This window comes from Corvus moneduloides, chromosome 3 (assembly GCF_009650955.1).
Source record: "Corvus moneduloides isolate bCorMon1 chromosome 3, bCorMon1.pri, whole genome shotgun sequence".
In the NCBI taxonomy this organism is placed as follows: Eukaryota; Metazoa; Chordata; class Aves; order Passeriformes; family Corvidae; genus Corvus; species Corvus moneduloides.
The window spans coordinates 102,279,422-102,304,598 of record NC_045478.1 but is presented as its reverse complement, the minus strand read 5'-3'; the positions used below and the strand labels follow the sequence as shown (position 1 = coordinate 102,304,598).

The window sequence follows — 25,177 nt, the reverse complement described above, 5'->3', positions numbered from 1 at the left end:
CTTTCGTCCCCAATAAAGCACCAAAGGACCGTAATTGTTGGATCGCTGGAACTTCACCGTCTCGGGGTGGCCGGAGCGCAGGCAGGACAGCCTTGGGTAGCTGTGCCTGCCCGAGAGGGCCCTTCCCCCGCCGCCGCCCGGCTCCGCGCCTCCCCGCGGCCCATCTCTCTTCCGTTCATTGCGCGTTTGGTTGATTCCGCGTCCCCCGCCGTGGCCGCTCGGGGCCCGCGGTGCCCGGGGCGGGGCGGGGCGGGGCGGTGCCCCCGGGCGGGCCGGGCCGGGCCGGGCCGGGCGCTCTTATTGCGGGCGGGCGCTGGCGCGGAGCGTTACCGGCGGCAGCGAGCGGCCGCCATGGGGCGGTACTCGGGCAAGACGTGCCGCCTCATCTTCATGCTGGTGCTCACCGTCGGCTTCTTCGTGGCCGAGCTGGTGTCCGGATACCTGGGCAACTCCATCGCGCTGGTGTCCGACTCCTTCAACATGCTCTCGGACCTCATCTCCCTCTGCGTGGGGCTCTCCACCGGGCGCATCGCCCGCCGCAGCAGCCGCGGTCCCCGCGCCACCTACGGCTACAGCCGGGCCGAGGCGGTGGGAGCGCTCAGCAACGCCGTCTTCCTCACCGCCCTCTGCTTCACCATCCTCGTGGACTCCATCCTCCGCCTCGCCCGGCCTGAGCCCATAGACGACGCCCAGCTGGTGCTCATCGTCGGCACCCTCGGCCTCGCCGTCAACGTCGTGGGGCTCCTCGTCTTCCAGGACTGGGGCGCCTGCTGCCGCCGGCGACGCCCGTCCGCTCCTCCGCCCGCGGCCGCCGCGCTGCGGGACGTGCCCGGTGGCAGCCCGAGCGGCGAGGCAGATGAAGCAGGTGCCTTTCGGCTGCACTTCGCCTCCCCGCCTTCCCCTTGTGTCCCGCATCTCTCCCCACCCCTTCTTCCCTTCAGCATCCTTCTCACCCTTCCGTACCCTTCCCCATCCCTTCTCTCCCTCTCGTTTTCCCTCGGGACCCGCCGAGATGTTGGCCCAATCCTCTGGGCCCTTTCAGAGCCCCAAGGTCACCCGTGGGCCCCGGGGGCTTTCACTAAGCCCACTCAGGCACCCGCCGCCTCTTTCACCTTGTACTTTGCCCCGGGCTTCTGGGTGTCCTCTCGGGATGGGGGGAGGAGGCGTTGCCCAGGGAACTGCATAGGAAATGTTTTGACTCGTTTTTATGTTTTCTTCTTGTCATCTTTGAAATAAGTTGATTTTGAGAAGGTTTTGGTTTTGATGTTTTTTCTGTTTGTAGAACTTATACACAACACAGCGTTTCTTCTTTGAATGCAGGTGATTCACCAAATGACCAAAAGAGCCCTGAAGAGGGGTCAGAGAAGAAAAAAGAGAAAAAGTCTGAAGCATTGAACATCAGAGGTATGACATAGGAGTATACTGCTAACGTTATATTAACTTCAAACTCTTTGTGGTTTTCATTTCAGATTTACATACACACACACAAATATCAGCAAGAAGGGGAGCAAAACCCCAGGACTCTTCTATATATTTGGATCCAGTTATCTCTGCTGGAAAGGTTTTGATTGTATGAAATAGCATAAGTAGTAACAAAATTGTGTCATGCTGGTTTGGCTCTGAGTGTGCTCACATTTTGATTTTTATTCTTAGAAGAGTACAGCTGAACATTTGGAGAACACAAACCCTATTGCACTAAGCTCAAGTCATTACAGGCTTTACAGGAAGGTAACACAGGTAGCTATGAGGTGCATTTTTGAGTGTCACTGATGTAGTAGTTGACCAATATTCAACCTTAAAATGCTTTTGGGTAGAAAACAGAAATCCTTCTAAATCCCAAGGCTGATAATGTTTTATTGTCAGCATAAGAAAAAGGATTCTGAAACCGGTGCTTCAGCATGGTGTTTTTGCAGGCCCCTGAAGTGTGAACCCGTCCCTGTGAGAGTCTGTGACAGGATCAGCCCTTCCTACGTTGTAATTCAACAGGTCTCTGGGAATCTGTGGAGTGAAGCATAAAGCTCCTCCTAGGAATAAATTACCCACGTGTCTCTCCCTGTCTGTGTAGGCGTTTCCATGCATACACTTTTATGTGTGTACTCTGAGCAGGGCAAAAAGCAGATGTCTTTGAGGATATGAAATGCGGAGTTTGTCCCCAAGGAAAGGACTGTCAGAAACCTGAATCAGAACAGTAGTTTCAGGCTTTTTATGGTCACCTCTCAGCAGCTGATATTCCTCTAAGGTTGTGTAAGTTTGCATTGCATAAATTCAGCTTGAGAGGTCAATGTGGCAGTCAGACACCTGGGCTTGCTGGGGTCTTTTTGTGTGTATATGTGACTGTCTGTCTTTCAAAAGTGTTTGCACAGCTACAAAAATGCTTCTGTAAGGGAAGATGATTTGGAAAATCAAACCATGTGCTAGAGTCTGAACACTTGCCTGAATGACTAGAAGTTGGTGTCACTGAAAATTATGGCATTATAGTGGTAACATTATTTGAGCAGGATAAGCAAACTGTCACACTCAGAGATGGAGGAGAGAAGAGTGAGAAACCAATTACTTTAGAGAAGGCCTTGCTTGCCTGAACCACAGTGCTTAGGTATAAAGATGCTGGAAGCTTTCAAAAATGTCTGAAAGATAAGAAGTTTTGTGACAGTTATTTTAAGATACTTTTCATCTTCGATTTTTTAGAAAGAAATTTTTAAGTGCTACTTCAGTATGTCACCTTAGCAAAACCTATTTTTATTATCTTTATAAATGTTCTTTGCTTCTGTAGTCATAAAGATATGTCTTTGAAATTCTGATTCAATCAATACTTTTCATTTTAAGTTGTCTACATAGCTATACGTCGTGATCACCTGGCAAAAAATTCTTTTGTTGTGGAATTCGAGCCTCCCTGAAAAACATGGCTGAACAGAATGGATTGACAGAGGGATGGATTCCTTGATTTTTAGAACTGGTAGGAACAGGAATCCATAAATTCTGCCTGGCAGGATTAATTATTGTAGTGTGAAATTATTCCTTTTACTTCTTGAGCATATGCAGAGTAGTTCAGTAAGACTTTGCAAGGCAAGTTGTTGGAAACAGTTACCTATGGTCTTACCATACTGCTTTCGTTCTGTAAGTACTCATTTTCACTTCCAGCTTATAATCATAGTCTTTGGGATTTGATAGGGAAATGTGTTCGTTTCTGTCTGGGCCCTAATTCTGTGATGCCTTACCAAGATGTACATATTAATGATGTTAAGAATGTAAAATAAGCATTTTTCCTAATTCTGTATTCTCAATTACTGATTCATCAAAATTCTGACATAGTTAGTTTTTTTCTTAACTCAAAAGAAGGCTTTCTGAAACATTTTCCTGTTCTTTATAAGCTGTGCTCTCTTGTTAGTTGCCTGGGCAATGCAATTGCATCCTGCCTGTCCCTCTTTTTAGTGCAACAGCTGATAGCCCATGCTGAATCAGGACTATTTGTAAATGAAAAGGAAACACTGCAACACTGTTAGGAGGAGTAAAACCCCGTGGTAGACTGCCAAATGGGACAGAACACGCCTGACTCCAGCAGAAAGAGCTGGACTCACCAGGAGTTTGTATTTTCTTATCTGACCCAAGTGATTTGGAGGAGCTCCAGAGGTTGTGGCCTTCATTTCTCACACAGATAAAGGTGTGTGTGCAGAGCTGGCAAGGAACAGCAGCACAGGCAGAGTTCTAGGGTTAATCCAGTATCCAGCATCATCAAAACTCTTTGCTGTGTTGTTAATGAGTTTTGGGGGAGCCTTTTAAGACTTCCCTAGCCCAGAGGAAGGGATTAAACGGCAGTGAAGCACTTGAGAGTGTATGTGATAGGGTTGTTAAAAGGAGACCGTTCATTTCCTTCTTTCACAGCTTCCCCCCCCAAAAAGTGCTGACTAAGAAATTGACTTCATATAGAGAGAGATGTTCGGAATTCAGTCATGGGTTGGAATAAAATCTGAGTTTGAACAGTAAAAACTAACAAAAATGAGAAGTGATGGGAAGAGCAAAGTTTATGTAAAGTAGTAAAAAGAAAAAAAAAGGGACTTCTTGGGTTATGGTAACTGTATAGCAGAAAACCAGCTTTGGTTATGGTAGTTTAAAGAGCAGCTAAATATGTTACAGTTTTGTGTCTTTACCTTTTGTACAAAACCTTATTTTATAAGATGTAAGAAGAGGTACCCAGAATTCCTCTCAATTTAGAGTAGTCCAGGCACTAAACCATGTGACTGACCCTAGATTTTTGGCAGGTCAGAAGACTAGTAATATTGATGGAACAATATGACTGGTAATCAAGCTTGATCTGAAAATTGGGGTCTGAGGGTGTCTGGAGCCAGCTTAGAGTTCACTTAGGCAATTTTTCAGATTTCAGCGGTGTCACAGAAACTCATGGGGGAGGGTAACTGTTGCTGAGGGTAGTCTGTGGCTCTCAACTTCCAGGGTAGAATGGATAAATTTAGTCATCAATTTTAAATTTAGATTTAACGTGCCAGGATCTCTTAATAATCTTCATGCATTTAAGCAAGCACATTTTGTGTTGCCATGGCATTGCAGTTGGACAGCAGTTGCTAGCATACCCTACATGCTTAATAATGCATCCCACTTAAACAGCAGTTCTTCAGAGTCAGTATTTCCCTTGCTTTTTTTCCAAAAGCTGTTACTGGAAACTTTGGTTTCGATATTAATGGCTGGAATATTGCATTCTTCATGTCAAGTGGAACATACTTGAAAAATGTAGCATTACATTCCCCTCCAGAGAAAAAACCAAAACAAAGCAAAAAACCCCAAACCCATCCCACTAATGGAAATTGTGCCATTTGTTTCAGGTGTTCTTTTGCATGTTATGGGAGATGCACTTGGATCTGTGGTCGTGGTAGTTACTGCTACTATCTTCTATGTACGTCCTCTGGGGGCTGCTTCGTGTAATTGGCAGTGCTACATTGATCCAAGCCTGACAATAATTATGGTGTTCATCATCCTGTCTTCTGCATTCCCACTTATAAAGGAGACCTCAGCTATTTTGTTGCAGATGGTCCCCAAAGGTGTTAATATGCAACTACTGAGTAAGTCAAATTTGTTGTTGAAATGCTGTTAATTTTAATGGTGTATTTCAATGCATATGTTATTTGTGGAATGATATGTTTGGATTATTTACTCGTATTAGCTCTAAATTCTCAAGAACTGTGAGAAACAGTCACATGCCTGTGTCCTAGCAACATGACTCAAATCTCTCTGGATTAGTTAAAGCATGCATTTTGAGAATGTGATACTCCAACAATACATCAAACATACCAGATCTTGAGCTGTTAATGCTTTGTGTTGGTTATTTGTGAAAAAACCAGTGTTGAGTTACAATCTTTTCCAACCCTGCAGTGGCTACTTCTGAAAGGCTGCCAAAACATCTTAGAAATTTCCATTAAGGTTGGGTAATTTTGTAGCTCTTAGTGCTGTTCACACTGGTTAATTGTGGAGTAGCACTGGGTATTTCTGGAATTCCATCATGCTCAAGGGTTAAAGAAACCAGAAGATGTGGGATTTTGATAGAGGAAGTGATGCTGTAAGGTTTCCTCTGTGAAAAGTTGGTAATTGCCATTAGGGAGCCTGAGGGGTGGGTGAATCCAAAAGGAAGGATGGCCTGTTCATGCAGTCACCTGGAGGCTGAACTGAAGGCAGCTGGGAGTAGACATATTTTATCAAGTATGTTTGTTCTAAAATGATAGTTTCGACACTGCTGCTTTTGAATAGGGTGCCTAGTGAGACTGATCATTAATCAGTGCACCAAAGCCCCTAATACCTTTCTCTTATGTCTTCCAGCTGACAGACTAGCTCGTGTACCAGGGGTTAGCAGCTTCCATGAGGTGCATGTCTGGGAGCTTGCAAGTGGGAAGAATATTGCCACCCTTCATGTCAAGTGCCAAACCCCTTCTGACTACCAAGATGCTGCTTACAAAATACGGAAGGTTTTCCACGAGGCAGGAGTCCATTCCGTGACCATCCAGCCTGAGTATGTTGACCACAAGACTTCTCATCTACTGTGCAGCTCACCCTGCATCTCAAAAGCTTGTGATTCTCAGCTGTGCTGCAGCCAGAGGGAGCCCCCCAGGGCTAAAACGAATGGCTACATGGAGAAAAGAGAAAGTTGCCTTTCCACACAGCACAAAGACGATGGTTCAAGGAAAAGTGACATTGAAATTCCTGTGGAGGACCCAGTGGCAGAGGAGAGCATGAGAAACGCGAAAAATTGTGACGTGTCTGATGACAAATCACAGTTGTGTGGTACACGATTTTAGGCAATTCCCTCTGCTCTGTGTCATGTTTTCATGGAGCAAACATATCCTGGTTGGGAAGGGGGGCATCAGTCATTGTAGCTGATGTAGGTGTGGCAAAAAGATTTCTGTGCTTTAGCTGTAAACCAAAATACACCTAAACCCCCCTTGTACCTGAAATAAGGATTAAGATTTCCACCAAGGCTGTTGTGTTCATCTAAGATTTTTGTGATGCAGCCTTACCCAGTTCCTTACCAAACTAAGGGTGAATTCCTGCTGTTAGAGTGGATGGTGTCTATCTCTCTGTCTGCACTGATGTTTGCTGTTCACAGCCAGTGGCACTGGGAGAGAAACTCTGGCCTTTCCTGCTGAAGAGAGCTGTTTCTTAAAAGCTCTGTGGCCAGTTAATGACTGTACTGGGCTGAAGTACTGTATATTTACAAAGGACTTCAGTAGAGATGCTTTACTGATCCTTCAACCCCATTTTTGCATGGACAGTTCATTTTTCACAGTAACACTTTTGGCCAGTGGGGTTTGTGAATGAAATTAAGAGTATCTAAGGGGAAGCACTCAGGAATTTTGACTTGTGTTGTTTTCTTGATTGACTCCTGTATTTAGGGACAGAGCAGAAGCTGGTCTTGCTTCTCCACAAGCAATATTGGAGTCCCAGCTTAATCATAGATGAGTGTGCTAAGGAGTAGGCTGCTTTCATGAAAGCAAATAAATACCTACTAGCATTGTCTGTATGGACTCTAGCAAATGGAAATGCAGGCAGTCATCCAAATAACTATTATCTTTTTCACTGCTGTGATTGTACAACTCAGTCTTTTCAAATTCTTTTTATCCTTCTCCTGACAACACAAGTTCTAAGAGCCATGGTCTTATTTCATCATTGTGCAGGATGATTGCATTATCTTTGACACTGAGTCTGTCATTATTCATGCTGAATAAATAAGCTAATGTGTTTATTATGAACAGTTGAAAATCTGAAATTCTATTATTAAGGCATAATTTAATATTGTATTAATTAAGGAAGCACCTTTAAAGTCTCATATGCAGTATTATCACTCAGAGGGAGCTTTAAAAAAATTAAACCAGGAAATTTTTCCTGGTTTAGTCTTGATTATTTCTTCTCGGCTGGTTTTAAAGGTCTGGACCTTACCCTCTGCCCTGGCTTTCCTCCCCCTGCCCAAAGGTGTCTCTCAAAGCGTATTTAGTGAAGGAGTTCACTATCTTTTTGCTGCTTGCTCTTTCTGAAGGTATGCAGGGGTGCTCTAAGGAAAACAAGGCGATGTGTGCCCTGTTACCAGTGCTGGATTTCAGGTGCATTCCACAGGGTTCTGGGAGAGGAGACTCACTACCCAATCCACACTGAGTCTAGTGCTTGGTCTCCCTGGCTATGCAGATCAGATCCAGAAGATTCCAAATACATTTTGCTGGCAAAAGCAGCCTTTCAGTGGTCTGTGTGGCCTGGAGAGGCAATTTCATCCATTTATTCACAAGGACACCTTTGTGAAATAGAGGTGTCTTTATCTCAGTGACACCTTAACAGAAAGGGCAAATTGATTTCCAGCCTGGGCTGGGAAAATACCGGGACCTCCTTGTAAGGATGGCTTAAAAGCAGCCAACTCCTTATTAATAAAGATGATTGCAATAATTCAATTGATATTAAAACACAGAATGATATTTTACTACTTGGAATGTGGTATTTACTGAAGCAGTGATTCCAGTCTAAATAGAACATTTCTGGAATCGTAATTACCCCTTTTAAACAAATTTTTGGGTGAATTAAGACATTTTATACTATTTCACTGTAAGTTTCTATTATACAAATTAACCTATTTGTTAATATAATTAAGAGCTTGATCCTCCAGCCTCTTTGATTCCTTTAGCAGCAGCAGGATCTTGCTTGGCAGTTATTGCACCAGCTAATGTAAATCAGGAAACATCATAAGAATTGCTCTGTCTTTTACAAGCATGTGCTGTGAAGTAAGACAGCCCTTTATACTGTTCTTTTTTTTCCTCTTTATTTTCATCTGTGATGGTGTTTTGATGTAAATGAAAAATGTATTTATTGTGTTTTTGAGAACTGGAATAGAAAGCTCCCAAAATAACAACAAAGTCTGTGGGAGAACTTTCTTCACAGATATCCTTTAAAACAAGCACCCTTTCATAATTATGCATTTGTATCCTAAATTAGGTAATTTTATATATATATATACACACACACACATTTTATTAAATGGTTGAAAGCTGGAATGGCAGTATTTACTCTGGGATTAAAGAAAACTAGTATGTGTGATGTTGGGGCATTTGTCAAAATGGGCAATTTTTATTCTTCCAGTGTTAAAACCGTGGCTATGTATTTTTAAATTTTTTAAAAGTGTTGTAATCTGAAAATACAATGAAATAACATCCTTAAACTTTTTTTCTCGTCTGGTTGAATGTACTGTAACTGCTGCTTGTGAATAAATGGGAAAATACTAGGCTTATAGAAATCTTCATATCTAGAAAACAAACAGATTTTAAAATTGCTTTATTACTTAAACAAGCAAAACCAACAGAGCTATGTTACTTATGAGCTAAACCTTGCTTTTTTTTTTTTATGTTGGGACTTTCAGGGTATTCAACCAAGGTTTCTGACCAACATCTTTGCCTTCCTTTCAGTAACAAAATATTTTTCTCCTGTAGTGTGTGTCCCCTCTCTACTTCTGTGGGAGACTCCATTCCAATGAGTGTGTATTTTGTGTTGGCCTGTTTCCCTTCAGTTCTTGGCATATCTCTTCTAATTCTGTTGAGGCAGGCTTCCCTCATTTTGAGGTATAGTATATTTCCATGTTAGCCCTTTATCTATGGGCAGTTGTTCTAAATTCAGTTTTGTAGTCTATTGCACTGTCATAAAAGCTCTGTTCTGGCCTCTTTAGCTGAATTGCTTTGTTTGCCTCCCTGACAAATGCAGGTTGATTGTGCTGCTCTGTCCCCTTCAACCACTGCCTTGTGATTGTCTCTCATGGCTTTCATGTTCTCTTGCAATGATTGTCCCTTTCTGTCCATTGCTGCTGGTGGCAAAGGAAATCTGCTTAAATTATATTTGACTTTCAACTGGTTGTCCAGCTCCTGTGGATGTGATCCATAGCCAGTCATACATGTGACCTAGTAGGACGATGATGAAACCCTTGCTAGGCTTGCCAGATCATTCTGGAGTAAAAGTGAAACCTGGAATAAGTTAACATGACATTGAAAGCAAAAGCAATTTACTGGCCTTCATCAGTCGCGTGCCTTTTCTTAAAGAGAATCAATTCTTTTCACCTTTTCATGGGTGCCAAAAGTGCCAATTTGATTTTTAATGTTTTCTTCTTCTGTAGCTCTCTAAATGTAGGCGTTGCCTTTGCTCTTCATTATAAAGAAAACTGCTACTATTTTCAGGAGTATTGCCTTTGTTTTACCACCTTTTCCTTGTCTTCTTTACAATACTTACTTTGACTCATCGTGCAAGTGTGGTTTTTTTCCTCTTAATGTTCTTTTCGTTGTCTCTTCAATAAAAGCAGGATGGTTTTGATAGTCTGGTCATGGTGGTGTACCAATAATACAGTTTAGAAATACATTTTTATGTATAAGTTTAAATTTTGCACTCTACTAAAATACACCCACTTTCTGGTTTTGCTATGTTAAACACACCTTACCATTGCAAACCAATTTTTGCCCTTTTTTACTTTTTCCTCTTCTTTCCCTCTCCCATTCCTGGTTATAATGCTTATTGTCCTGAATACTCCCTTTTATTCTGAACTTTGAAGGAACCACACCAGTACCTGAATTTTTCCCAAAGTGAAGTTCACTATCCAAGTTCTATGGATGGCTTGATGTGAGTTAATCCAAGGACTATTTTGTGTAGTGTGGTCTGTGTAGAAGTGTTATCTAAGTAGTCATCCTGAGGTAGGAACACATGTGTTTATGTATATTTAAATTCTTTATGAACACTCTAACTGAATCAACTTCCTAAGAAAGTTTGATTTCTAAACGTGGGAAGGTAAAGTGAAATCAGGAGGGTTCCTTGGTCATTAACATCTTGGGGGAAAGCTTAGTGAAAGATAATTCAAAAGCTATGAACATTCCTATGGGTTCTACTACTTACTCTGCTGTACAGTGGAAGCACTTTCTATGTTAAATACTTTATTTGAACAGTGATACCTTGATGTGAGGATGTCACTGTAAAAGATTGTTACATTTATGGAGCTGTGTTGCTTAAAAATTTCCTCCAGTTTTTCTGTTCCTGATGTGATTTAATGGGCCAAAATGTAATTTCCATGATTGCTGAATCTCACTGGGGTTTTATTAACCATTAGTGAGAAATGACTTAAGGTTTTATGTACAGCTATATTTTTATCAAAATGAAGTTTGAATGTCTTGTAAATAAAGTGTATTTTTAAATAAACCTTTGTTCTGAGCTTGATGTTTGCTAGCAATAGGGAGCTTGTGTCTCACTGGATAATTTTAGGATCTTTGCATGAGTGAAGTTTGTTCTCAACCTGTGAGCTTGTTAATGTTGCAAATTTTGTATGTATTTAGAAGAAAAGGGAATCAGCACTCAAAAGCTTTTCTTCTGCAAGCAGCCTTGCATTTTGCCACATGGAGAAAGTTGAACGTGTATATTGTGATTCTCACTCCTGGGTTTCATGACCTGAATGTGTGTGCTAGAAATGGGGTGAGGTCTAACACTACAAGTTTAGGTGCCGTTTTTGGAACAGCAGTCACAGAGATGCCCTCATATGTTTGTCTTCTTAGCATCAGTATTAAGTATCTGCCACCTGCTCCCTACCCTGTTGTGTCCAATTCTCCAGTTGTTCATGTCCCTACTTACTTTGTTAAGAATAATCAATAAGGAGGCTGTGGTCATTGTGCTTGGTTTGTTTTTTTTTAAGTCCTTTGAGTGTGTCTGAGTGGCAGATGCTACATAAATGCTCCATAAGAAATGCAGTTCAGGTTTGGCCAATACGTTGCCTGTGCTCGTGTGCGTGGTTGGTATTACTCGGCTTGTAGATGGTGGACGACTAGTGATTTGGAAGACAGAACTGAAAAAGTTTTAAAGCCATTCCTGACAAAATTAAAATTACACATAGATTCATAGAAGGTTAAGGGGTTGGAATGGATCTTAAGCATTACTTAGTTCCAAACCCTTGACATGTGCAGGGACACCTCCCACTGGGCCAGGTTGCTCAAGGCCTTATCTAACCTGGTCTTGAACTCCACATCCACAACCACCCTGAGCAACCTGTTCTAGTCTCTAATCACACTCACAGTAAAGAATTTCTTCCTAATATCTAACCTAAATTTCCTCTCTTTCGATTTGTACCCATTATTCCTTGTACTATCACTGCAGTTCCTGAGGAAGAGTCACTCTCTTCAGGCTTCTCTTCAGCCCCCCTTCAGATACTGGAAGGTTGCTATGAGGTCCCTCCACAACCTTCTCTTCTCCTCAAGGAACAGCTCCAACATTCTCAGCCTGTCTTCCTAAGCAAGATGCTCCAGTCTTCCTATCAACTTTGTGACCTCCTCTGGACTTGCTCCAACAGCTCCATGTCCTTCTTCTGTTGAGGTCACCAGATCTGGATGCAGCACTGCAGGTGGGGTCTCACCAGAGTGGAGGAGAGGAGAATCACCTCCTTTGACCTTCTGGCCACGCTGCTTTGCATGCAGCCCAGGATTTCCTTTGCTTTCTGGGCTGCAAGCACCCATTGCCAGCTCATGTTGAACGTTTCATCCACCGTCACCTCCAAGTCTTTCTCCACACAGCTGCTCTCAATCACTTCTCTGCCCAGCCTGTGGGTGTGTCTGGGATTGCCATGACCCAGGTGTAGGACCTTGCACTTTGCTTTGTTGAACTTCCTGAGGTTTGCAGCGGCCCAGCTCTCTGGCCAGTCAAGATCCCTCTGGATACCATCCCTTCCCTCCAGCGTGTTGACTGCACCACACAGCCTGGTGTCACCAGTGAACTTGCTGAAGGTGTCCTCTATCCCAGTGTCCATGTCACTGACAAAGACACTGAATAGTATTGGCTAGTACAGTACTGACCCCTGAGGGACACTGCTCGTCACTGATCTCCACTTGGACAATGAGCCATTGACCACCCCTCTTTGCGTGCAGCCATTCAGCCAGTTCTTTATCCACTGAGTGATCCATCCATCAGATCCATGCCTCTCCAATTTGGAGACAAGCATGTTATGCAGTACAGTGTCAAACACTTTGCAAAATCCATGCAGATGGTGTCAGTTGCTCTGTCCCATCCATCAAAGCTGTAACCCCGTCACAGGAGGTGAGCAAATTTGTCAGGCATGATTTCTGCTTTGTAAAGCCATGGTGGCTATTACCAGTCATCTCTTTGTTTTCCATGTGCCTTAGCATAGTTTCCAGGAGAATCTGCTCCATTCTCTTGCCTGGCACAGAGGTGAGACAGGCATAGATTTTGTTGAGAACCTCCGACTTCTCTTTGTCCAGGGTAGCCAGGTCTCCTCTTTCCTTACAGAGAGAGAAAATATGCTAAAGAGAAAAAAAAAAGTTATGAACAGAAAAGAAATGTTGAGGGTTTAGCCTAACCATTATTGGTTGTACATGAAAATTACTGCAGCAATGCTGCCCAAGCAATCCTGGGATTATTTTACAAAGATATGAGATCATGCTCTGATCAATAATTGTTGAAAAAAAAACAGTTTTAGGACAAGAAGAACAAGGGCTGATAGATTTGGACCATGTGATTTTAATCCTGACACCTTAGGAACAGTTTCTCTGTTGCACAGACTGACATAAAGCACTTGAAATTCAAGGACTTCTCTATACAGAGGCCCTCATTTTGTATCTCAGTCTTTCTGGAGCAGAAGGTATTTTTCCATCTTAGAGGGCTGCTACTGTTTTGATACTTTTCTACGCTCCAAGAAGTCACAGAAATAGGATGAGTTTGGGCTGGATGTGGTAGACTGCACTTTTAAAACAGCTTCTAAAAAAAAGCCCACAATCTGTATAGCTTCTTATGCATTCAATATTAATTTATGCAAAATGTTTACGCATTTTATGTTACATGTTTGCAATTACAGTTTGTTCTGTTTCCAAATGTGCGGTTTTAAATCCATACCCTTCTGCAAGGATGTTTAAGGTGGCTGCTATGGATTCCCCACAAATGGGTGCGTGTCTATCTGCTGAGGGCAAGTGCTTTCTGATCTGGTGGAGATCTTGTTCTGACCCAAAGCTGTAGTAAGAAGTGAAGAAATAGCAGTAATCACAAATGGGGGATGAAGAGTCAGTTAAATTGTCTGGCAAATTTAGAATATATCTGGGGGGAAGTTACTGAATCTTCCAGTTAGGACAAGGTAGAGGTTCAGTAAAACAGAGTAGGAGATGTGCAATGAAATGCCAGCGGGAGCTAATGAGGTATTCTTCAGGGATGAGTAAGCCTCTGTCTCTTCAAGGACACAAGCTTTGCTCTCTGATTCAAATATGGAATTTATTGTTGAATCCTAGTCATATTTTACAGACAGAGAGTTATTTTGCTATAAAATGGTAGCCAGAAAAGCATAATTGCAATGCTTACCATCAGCTCTCTAGAGAGCCACTGGAGGTTTGTGGTTGAACTTGCCTCTGCTGAAGTTACATTGGCTGTCTGATGAAAGAAACACATATCTTGGTCAATACAGATAACAGGCATTTGAACAACCAGGAATTATTCTCAACTACTTGTATGTTGGTCAATTAATTATACCTGGGGTTATTCCCAGGCACAGGGAGCAGCCGGCACACAAAAGCTTGTACCTGTGCTGGGAAGATAGTGCTCGCTTCAGGAGAGGGTGGCTCCCTGCTCATGACCAGCTCAGATTAGGCCCCTGACTCTGGACTGTACCTGGGCATGGAGAGCAGTAATTGGCATGGTCTGTGAAAGACTTGAACACCTTACTAATACAGATTATCATGGTTCATTCCCAGCTGTGGTTTAATTTGCCAATATTGGTGAGGCCCTTGGTCCCCGAGCCTCCACTCTGTTGTGCAAGGTAGCAGGACCTGCAGGTAGAAAAGGAGATGAGGCTGGTGGTGGTTTCTTGGGCTCAAGGGTGGAAAGGTTTCCTCTGCATCAGTGCACAGGGCAAGCTGAGAGGGGAGAGGCTGCCCTGATCAGCAGTGCAGTCAGCAGATAATGCTATCAATCCCAGCTCCTTGCATTGCTTTGGAAATGAAAGGTGCAAGGCAAGTGGCACGTTCAATATGACACTGCCCTTTGCTTTACCTTCTTCTGGTCCTAGGACATTCTTACTTTTTTTTCAGTGTTCACTCATGTTTAATAAACTCTGTGTTTGTTTAACCACACATTGCTGACCACCCCGTGGTGAGGAGGTGGAAACAAAACTATGGTAAGAGGCTTCAGGGTATGTGTGGGGAAATAACCCAGTGATGAGTTTATACTAGTCATTGACACAGTAGGTCCACAGCCTAGAGGACAGAATATTTTGCAAGCAAAGGATTGCATAATTCAAGAGGTAGAAAGCAACTTTTTTTCAATGAACACCTTAAAAATCAGTCTTGTAAAAAGCATCTGATGTGGATGAGCTGATCCACCCGCTGTAAACCAGGAAGAACTACAGGAGATGGGAAATCAGCTCAGTGAATGTTATGACATCTTGCAGAGCAGCACTCTGATTAGCTGTTTCTTTTCAGAGCTGCTGTATGAAGTCAAGATGGTAGCCTTTCTGCATATCCCAGTTTCCTTTGCCCAAACTGGTCACAGAAAGTGTTTTCTTATGGCTGGGCTTTAAGAGCCCAGCAGTGTGAAGGGTCTATGCAGTGACAAAACACGCACCAGCAGCACAGTACCTGCAGCTCTTTGTGCTGGTTGGTGCACACTTCAACCAATTGCCCCCAAATGATTTTGCTGACATTGCCATCTGGGGAACACCCTTCTACTCATGAACTTCTCTGGTGTGTAATTTCTAAGAGTGTGAGTGTTCAGTGAGCCCTCTCTTGTCTGGGTGTAGCTTGATAGCTCATGACAGGCGGAGATAATCTCGGCCCCGTGGCCTTTGCGTGGTGCTCAGAGGAGCTGCTCCCCAGCCCTTCCTGAGGAGGAGGAGGGTCCTGCTTCTCACCCACAGCCAGGCCAGCTCTGGGGGAGAAGACCTGTTGTGGATCTGCTCTGCACGTCTGTGCCTGTGCTGTGGCAAAGGGACGTCATGCATCCCCCAGGACAAACAACTTCAGCTGATGATGGAGAAGGTTTTGCTGAGGATTTCAGAGGGGGAAGAGTGGGAGCCTGGGGAGCTCCCTCAGCGGCCCCTACAAACCCTGTTCTGGGAGTGTCACTTGTGCTTTCCAGCATAGTTTCTGAGGTCATCTAGAAGTGGGCACCTTAGGTGTAGGCATCTTTCTGCCTCCTACTCATGATGCTTGTATTTGAAAGGAAGTGACTTCCTTGAAAATGTGTTGAAGCTTTTTTATAATTTCCCTTGATTCCTATTGTCTCCGCATACAGTTTTTTCATTTGTTTGCAGTAACTCCTACTTGCCTCTGCCCTTTATTATATGAAATATGGAATCTCGTTTTAACCAGCCAGCTCCTTACACTCACAATGACAGCAAGTCCATCTACCCCTAGAAGTAACACTGGCCCAACCTTTATGCCAATATGCTGGCATTGTGTGCCTGTACTGAAAAGAAAGGAAACAGAAAAAGCAGAGATCCCAAAGTAATATTCTCCTAAGAGCTGTGAAATTCTACAAATAATGAAATGGATTATGCTTCCTCCTGGTTGTCAGGCAGGGTATTGCTCCTTCAAGAAGGAAACTGATCTTTTTGGGTTAGTGGTTGGGCTGACATGAAGGCTATTCCCAAAGCCTGCCTTTGGCAGACTGAGCATCAATGTCCTCGTGCTTCTTTGCCAGCCCAAGAAGAAAGGGATTTGGCTCCTGATGCAGGAACACAGGAGCAAACTATCTGCTGGTGGAAGCAAGCAGAACTGTGTTGGCTAGAGGGAAATATTGGCTATTTTCACCAGCTGAAAATCTGTCCCTGTGCTCTGCTCTTCTCCACGTGACAGGGAACTGGGCTGCCAGCATGGCAAGGAGGGGTTACACAGCGACTCAGCTGCCTCCTTAAGGGCATGAAAATTTACTTTTCTGGCTACAGTGGGGATCTCTAGGGACCACGGAGCAGCAGGGCAATCACCCCCACCTCCTCCTGGTTCCTGCACATGTATATATGTATTATTTCTGGCAGAAGTCAAAGGCTTCTGCAAATTATTTTGTATTTGCAACCCAACTAACACGTTAAGTTTCCTTCTGAAAGACAAACACTGTTTCTCCAAGCACTTTGTGTCCTGGCCAGAGAATAATCATGTGAGGCAGCAGCAACAGGAGGCTGAGGGGAACAAAAAGGAGCCTGGCTCACAGAGGTCTTTCAAAGCAGTTGCTCACTTGGCCAAAGTGTTTGGCAGCGTGCCTGTGCCTTCTTTGAATCCAGCATCTCTGTCCAGCCTGCGCTGCGTGGGTCAGGGCAACCTTCTTCATATGGGACACACATAAAGCAAAAAATATTCTGGACAAATGTGGCTTCAGGACAAGGATCCATAAGGAAGACATGTATGGAGTGTCTTGTAGGATGGAGCTTGTTTCCACAGCAAGTGCCAGCAGCAGTGAGTCTGATGAAGTGGAGAAACGTCTCATATTTAGGGCACATTGACATATACGCATGTATTTATTTTTGCATGCACACACATATATAGGCACACACACATGATACTGACCATACATGGCCATATTTATTACCATGTATCAGCAAATGCAAGTTCTTGCTTTAATCACAGTGCCATACAAATACAGTTTACTGGGTATCCCTGATATCTTCTCTCTGGTGTCTCCTTCCTGCTTATCATTTTTAAACTGGACCAATTCAGTGTGTCAGGACATCACAGCTGTCCTTTAACTACCTGTGTGTCTGCCTGGCAGAAACAGCCAGCACCTAGAATCAGGGTTTTGAATGTATTTGGTATATTTTCTTTACCATTATGGAGCACTGCCATGTGGATCCCAGCTGTATGAAGCACCTTTCTGCTAGGTACTGAAGCTGTGTCAAGGGCAGAGGCATAAAAAGTAGACTTCCATTGTCCTGGTGTTCGCACTGATTTTCCCTGCTGGGGTTGATCTGGGTAGAGAGGAGCACAAAGGGGGTCTTTAAAAGTTTACTAGATGTGCACAGGAAGAAAGGAAGAGGGCATGGATAGACAAATAAAGCCAATCCCCCTGGAAAAGTCCTCCTAGTCCTTTGTTCAGTGGGTAGTTACTATTTCAACATGAGTTTTTTGGTGGCAACAGCCACAATCTGACCAGCTCTTATCACCCTCCACAAGCATGGGCTCTGCTCCACCTTGCCTCTATCTGAGGACTCCAAATTTTGGCCTGTCCAATCCCTTTGATTACTTTCCTTCTGCTTGCTCTTCTCAGATGCTTTCTCCCTTGCCATCCAGGGCCCCCCTAATCTCCTTTCTTCCTTGCCCATCTGTTCAGGGCTGCCAATCTCTCCCTCCCTAGCATGACACTGCCCAATTTGCAGCTGCTGTCTTTCGGCTTGGAGACCTTCTTAACTTGGTCCTGCAAAAAATCTAAAAGGGAGGCATTCGAAGTGACCAGGTCTGGGGCTTGAAAGTGCAGCCAGCTTCAAAACTAACCTGCTTTTTACAGAACTGCTGTTCAATTGTATATCTAGACCCAGATATTGAATATACATTGCTGGCCAAATTTCTCTTTTTTATTCAGAACTGTCAAGGGGTCAGAAAGTTTGAAGATGCGAAAACCCACCTTAGTTACTGTGGCTAAGTTGAAGTGTTTTTTAACACTACTACTACTTCCACCACCACTAACATGAAAAGAAAGGCTGTGGTGACTAGTTCCAAGCAATTTGGAGAAGAGAATCAATACAAAGATACTCTGCAATATTGCTGCTTAAGGAAACACTTGTGAATCCTCAAAGATTTTGTGGGAGACTATGTAAAATCAAGGGTATGGGAAGTGTTTGGCTTGACTCTTTTCCGCAGTGCACCTTCAGGGTCACATAGTGACACCAAGACAAAGCTCCCTCCAGCTGACGAGTGTTCTCCCTTTGGCAAACACCATGGATAACCTCAAGATCATCCTTGAGGTCCTGCTCATCCACAGCACTGACAAACCACCTCTTTTGTAAATCTGTTTTTTGTCTTATTTGAGACCAGGCTGGCTAGACTGCAGCCAGCTGGGCCTGCCACGAGGCTGACCTGTGCTCAACCCATTCCTGCCTTTGCCACTTTGGTCCATCTGCCTCCAGCAGGAGTGCTCAGAAAAACCCAGAGCATTTTCTGAGGCATGATTTTTCTCAAGACACTGAGAGCATTTTAGAGCACTTGGGGTGATCATAAGGCCAAGAAGAATGCACTTGCATGTATCTCTTGTTCTTAATTTGTTGCTCAGAGCAGGGAAGAAAAGAGGGTGTTTGGGTTCAGTGACAATAGATGTTTATTCGTGCTCTACACTCAGCACTATGTGCTTTAGCATAAACGTGCTGACCCCTGGGGAACTGGCACTGTCATGATAGCAAGCAGACATTATGAGTAAATGCCTACAATAACCTTTCATATGGTGAAAGATTTCCAAGGTTTACAGCTTTGAACCTGTTATCCTCTACCAGAATAATACAACTGTATTTACAAAGTGATAACAAGGGCACTTCTGTTGAGATAAGCAATTTTTCTTGTATGAATGATTAAACGATTCTGACTAATTTGACTGCCGTTATACATCTAAAGAAAAGAAATCTAACAGATCTTGAGCAAAGATTCCAGGCCCTTAACCTTTCAATCTGATTAATTAAAAATGAAGGTCAGCTGATTTGAAAGACTGGTGGTTAATTAAAAATGAAGTTCAGCTGATTTGGAGGACTGGTGATTCCACCTTTACTGAGATCATGGGCACTGTAAGACTTGTGGGACTGAACCTCATGAACTTCCACTGTGGCACCCATCATGGCTGTTTGTTTTTACTGGCTGAACCAATGACTCCCTTCTCTCAACTCTTTTCTTTTTAATTCCCCCTCTCCTTTGGGCTTTCAGTGATAAGAGTATGTCAATGAGGTTGACTTTTGTTTGTCCAGCTGAGCATAGTAAAGGAACCCTCTGAAGTCCTGTTTGATCACATACTAGGGGGTAAATATTTAAAAATGTTAATCTATATAGAAATATCCTGAAGTTTATTACTCTAAATATTACTAATTGTTTCTTTACTAGGAGAGCACCTGAGAATGAATCTGTTTTGCCAGATGTACTAGAAACATAAAATGGGTGGCACTTCTGAGCCTGAAGAGTTTAAAATGTAGACCAAATTCTCAAACTTCTGGTTGATTTGAGAATTTTTTGATGTGAATTTTGCTTTCAGTGGTGTTTGGTGTGATTAGCTAAACTAGCTATGGTGAAAAGCATGTCAGGAGCATGTGTTACTGCTCCTTCTTTGTTGTTTTGTCTTGACTTCAGCTTTAGTGATACTGAATCCAGTTACAAGTTAGTACATCAGGATTTATGCATGTAGCTCTATTTTAATCAGCAGACTCATTGATTTCAATGGTTCCATAAATAGCTTAGGCTTAATAAAGGGGCTAAGAAGTTAATGAGTCTACAGCTCTGAAAGGAATGCTCAGACTGGCTCCCAGTCCTGGTGCCTATATCAAGCTCTGTGCTTCACCTGTGGTTTGAAAAAGGAAGTTATCTGGTCCTTGGTCACAGGCCTGTGGCAGTCCAGGGGTGATATCCTTTTGTAGGTCTTAGATTGGCAATATAATTCAATTAATGCTTTCCAAGAAGTATTTCAGGAAGTCCTACATGAAAAGTAACAACGTTTACTTTTATGGAAATCGTGCTGGAGTTGTCTGGGAGCAGAGGTCTGTACTATCAGGAATGTTATTATCTGCCTGAAGCAGTTCCTTTGTTTCTTATCTGCTTATCACACTGTGCAGCCAGAAATCTCCTTTCTGTCAGCTGTACACAGAACAACTTAGGCATTTATTTTAAACTGTGTGGGTTTCTTGATGAGCAAGTAATGAACTACCTAGCCTGCTTTTTGAAAGCATGCACCTCTTCTATTACATTGCTCAGGGATCAGAAGCTGTTCCGTGTAAGAGAACTATACATTTACATGGTAATTCCCTCACATGTCTTGCATGATCCTGATGAGCTGCCCTCGCCTACAGCTGCAGTGAAACACTTGCATCTCAGAATGGAATAAAGTAACTTAATGTATACTGAATCACACTTTAGTTTTCATTCAACAGGAAAAAACAGAACGAATGAATTGCTGTTATCTTAGTGAAGCCTTTGGCTGCACATGAATCTGTCTGGGCCTGATGCAACTAAGCAGGGTCCAGTTCAGTGCTTGCTTGAGAGACAGTAAAAGTGGCCTGCTTAGACTTTGGGTTTATTTCTGAGGAATGGAGGGTGACTGTTATCTCTTGTCCCCATCTCCCATATATGCCCAAAATCCCCTGGGGGAAGGTGAGATGTCAGTAAAACAGAGAAATCATATGGGAATTTATACTAAATGGTGGGAAGATGGAGGGCTGAGTCAGACTTCACCTTTAGACTTGAAGATCAGCATAATCTCCAGAGCCATTATGTAAGAGCCTGGCTCTAAGTGTTGCTCTCTTTGCTGTGACAAAAGACAGAGATGCAGGCCTGATAAATATTGCATTGACTTAAATCTTTCACTTGCTCTGGCTTCATATTGATGCTGCAAATGGAAATAATTCTGGTTGATGCTGGAATAAATCAAGGTAGGGTCTGCGCCACGGTATCTCGAATTCTCAGTAACAAGTCTAATCTCAATGGCAATAGATTTAAAATCCTAGTGAGTTTTCTAGGTACTGGATCGTGGTCAAAGTTAAAGTTTTTGATGACTCGTGGGATTTTGAGCTCAACAAAGAGTTCGTTCTTGAGTCAGTAATAATTTGTAATAATGATTCATAGAAGAGACAGAAAGTGGTGGTCAAAGGTGAGATGAATCATATTGCCAGTGAAGCTCCATTTTGCTACTGATTCATGCCTTCCTATGCCAGAAGAAAGAGTAATTTACATTTGCACTCTCATAGCTGCATTACATTTTCTGTAATGCAGCTATGAGAGTGGCTTCAGGAAAATCTACAGCTTTTGAACTACCAGTGTTTTGCAAACAACAGCATTCCCCACTTGTTTAAAACCAGCATTTTCTCTGCTCATTGCCACTCCTAAATATACTCATGGTTCTCTGCCCTTCTACATCAACTGCACACAAACTGAGACTGGCAGTGCTGCGCTGTTGATACCACTGCTGTTCCTCCAGCGCTGCCAGGAGGAGCTGCAGCATGGAGCAGGCTACGAGGTACCTGGAACTGTGCTAGCTGCTGTCCCTCTGCCAGGATGGGCAAGGTGTCATAGTATTTCCTCCTTGCTCTTCATTTTCATCTCGTGATTTGAGGTGCTGCAGGCTAAACTATCACCTGTGTCTCATTGCCATCTGCAGTACTTCAGCTACAGAGACAGTCAGGTCTCTGCTAACACTGTTTGAATTCAGCCTGTTGAAGATCCAAATTCATTGAGGTCCTTACAGGGAGTCACACGTTGCTGTCCCAGAGACTGGGAAGTAGCTTTTTGGGTTTTTTTGGATGTGGGAGGGACCTCTTGCTGGACTCCTGACTCATCCTTTCGTTTAAGTCAGTACTGCAGGGGATGCATTTGTTCAATTTGTTCAGGTTAACGTGTGCTAAGACCCCCTCCCAAAACAGCAGCATTTATGCGTGTTCAGCACAAACAATCCCAAAGTAATAAACCCAAATATTTCATGATGTTATTAGATAAAAACAGATGAAACAGCATAGGGGAGGAGACTGGTGCTGGTTGTCTTAGGCTAACAAGTACATTGTGACATAGTATTCCTCATACAAGGAAATTGTAATGAATAAACCAGTGACCTTAGGGCTGTCTTTCAGGTGAAATATGAAGCAAGGTTTAAAGTATATAAGGGAAGATCTCTGAACAGTACTGATCTTCCTCCAAAATATGATTTAAAAATCTAGTTAGTGAAATTTCTCCTGCAGAAAAAATATCCTTTAGTGAGTTCATTTGCAACATTATACCTAGCAAACAGAAGCCTACAAGATTACTTAATAATGTATTTAATAAACCATTCTGGTTATTAGTGGGCTGAAAATGGGTGGTGTTAAAATAGCACTTATTGGAAGAAAACTAGTGCTGCAAATACCTAAGATGAACACAACAAATTTCAAGTCTGAAAATCATAATAAATGGATCAGCCAAGGTGGTCTTTCTTAAATTAGATCTCGGTCTCAAAGAGGATTGCTTGAAAGAACTCATTTCCCCTTTGCCATAGGGTACAGGGTTTTTTCAGATATCTGCCCATTTACCACTAAACTCTGAGTTAAAGCATTTTCAAGATACATTTCTGCATGATGTGACTAAAATCTAGGAGATGTAAATGGTCGTAGGAAGGCTATTTTATATTTGTTTGCTGCAGACTAATGATCACTAATTGCCAGCAGACTGATGGGGCATAGGGATGATGGAGTTAAGATCAATGTGCGGGGAAGACTGGAAGAACGAACTTCCAGAGAAAGTGAGAGCTTTTCCACAGTAAAAGTGGTAAAATATTCCAAGTCATAGAATCACAGAACATCTTGAGTTGGAAGGGACCCACAGGGGTCATCCAGCTTCTGGCCCCATGCAAAAGAATCCCTGCAAACATTATCCAAACACTTCTTGAACTCTGTCAGGCTTAGTGCTGTGACCACTTCCCTGGGGAGCCTGTTCCAGTGCCCAACCACCCTCTGGGTGAAGAACTTTTTATAATATCCAACCCAAACCTTCCCTGACACAACTTCCCTCTAGTCCTGTCACTGGTTACCACAGAGAAGACCACAGTGCTTGTCTCTCTAAAATAAAGGTGTAAGTATTAAAAAGCAGGATAGAGTAGAAAAAAAGTATTTCAAAGTCTGGGAATTACTTAAGGAAGAAGTGTAAGAAATATTAGCTAAATGCTATATCATTTTTTTTCATTTAAAACCCTTCCTCCAAAAACTTTTTGAAATTATTTTTCTAAACATTCCTCTGCTTGTGGCTGCCTACCTCCAAGCTGGGAGAAAACTTGGCTGTTCCAAAGGCCAAGCACAATTATAAGTTAAAAAGTAAACCAGACGAACCCCCCATCCCAAACCCAGTTTGTTTAATTATGGGTACTTCAAATGTATTTTCTTGCAGTATGTTGAAATTAATTTTTAGCCATTTCTTCCCTGATATGCAACAAGTCCTTGTTTCTTTTCTGCTCTAGAAAATAGCAGATTAGTTGTTACCATTCCTGCATGCACGCACAAAGATAGCAATGCCTGTGACACAGGTACCCACATTTTAACATTTGAGATATTTTAAATAAAAGTGAGCGACGTGGAAACTAAAGAGAAGTTCACCCAGGATAATTAACAGTTGAACTCAATAGGTCTCATGACTGTAATACGCAAGAATTTTCCATTGCACTTTCTCCTCTACAATGGATATATCTGATTTTCTTTATAGGTTATTGAAGTATCACTGGCCAGTCATAAAATATGACCTCTTTTCCCTGCAAGGAAAGGAATGTCCTGGACACACATTACATGCATCTTCTGATTGCAGGACACACCAACGCTTCTGAGTCTTCCCTGGAGGCTCTTCTTTCTACCATGCAGGACCATTCTCTATGTTAAATTTATCTAGCACAGTATCAGGGCCAATCTAAAGTGGAAGTGATTTCCCTTGCAGGAAGTATTTCTTAGTTGAGTAGATAAATGTTAAGAAAGAATGGAAAATTACTTTGCTGTAGCCAGGAGACGTGGTGTAGGGATTTGCAACTAGAAATCAATGCTTCAGAGCCTTTCTTAAAAAAAAAAAAGTTACTGTTTGCTGAAAAGGACCAGTAAAGCAGAGGCAGAATGAGACATTTTCTACCAAACAGCAAGATGTCATGACAAACACTCTGCCTACACAGCAGTTCCATTCGGATCCATGACGCAGATCCCAGAGCCCATTTGTGCAAGTCATTGGAGCAATCTGGTGGCAGTGAGTTTGCTGCTCTGCTATCAGCCTTTCCTGGTGGCCATTGGGTTCACCTTATGATTTGAGTTCACTTATGGGGTGGTTAACAGCCTTTAAGAATTCGCTCTTTGTATGTAAGGATGGATTGTATACCCTGAACTCTCCTAATCTCTGAATGCTATAAATGGTTCTATGCCCTTGACACGCACAGGTTTTTTGCAAACAAGGCCCATTCAGTGCTCACGTTGAGTGAAGGCACCAGCCTCTGGGCTATCTCTGTCCATGGGTTCTTTATGTCTTCCTAGGCCAGAGATCAACTCTGGGCCACTGGCAACATCCACTTGACCCATTCCTGCCTCCTGTTGATATCATTCCCCAGTGCCCCGAATGAGATCAACCTCTCCCTGTATGGACAAACAACAAACCATTTGCTCCAGGGTCAATTTCAGTCCTCACAACTGGTCTATTTTTCTCATTTTAGAGCTGTTTTTCACCAAAACTTGTGAGCACAGCTCCTGAAAAATCAGTAGCAATAGCAAAGTTGCTAGTAGATCTTTTAATATGCCTGGTGTTTCACACCTTGCACAGAAAATCTGTCCTTGGGTTGAGTTTTTATCTGCCTTCAGTTTCTTTTTGTTCTTATGTCCCTTTCATTGATCTAATTTTAAAATTTTTGTTGTGGTTTTGAGGCTATTCATGCTTTGCTAGCAGCTTGAGGTACTGCCTGCTTGGGTATGTTGTGAGCCCTGCAAGGCTGAACAGCCACAGTAAAGAGGGAAGGATCCCTTAGCCTCCAGGATATG

At 42.9% G+C, this 25,177-nt stretch overlaps 1 protein-coding gene across 1 annotated transcript; it reads left to right on the top strand.

Annotated features, from left to right (window-relative positions):
- Nucleotides 1-293: 293 nt before the first annotated feature.
- Nucleotides 294-10,704, top strand: LOC116441301 (zinc transporter 10-like). The gene is made up of 4 exons (XM_032103037.1): nt 294-788; nt 1,283-1,404; nt 4,833-5,069; nt 5,821-10,704. Exons 1-4 carry the CDS (start codon nt 352-354, stop codon nt 6,294-6,296), a joined length of 1,272 nt encoding a protein of 423 aa, XP_031958928.1. The 5' UTR covers nt 294-351; the 3' UTR covers nt 6,297-10,704.
- Nucleotides 10,705-25,177: the final 14,473 nt, after the last annotated feature.

Excerpts from the sequence above, each read along its gene's own strand:
- LOC116441301 (XM_032103037.1), top strand. The coding sequence starts at position 352 with ATGGGGCGGTACTCGGGCAAGACGTGCCGCCTCATCTTCATGCTGGTG. Across the intron at positions 789-1,282 it reads TGCTGCCGCCGGCGACGCCC|AACTTATACACAACACAGCG; the intron begins GTCCGCTCCTCC and ends TTCTGTTTGTAG. Across the intron at positions 1,405-4,832 it reads TGAAGCATTGAACATCAGAG|GTGTTCTTTTGCATGTTATG; the intron begins GTATGACATAGG and ends CATTTGTTTCAG.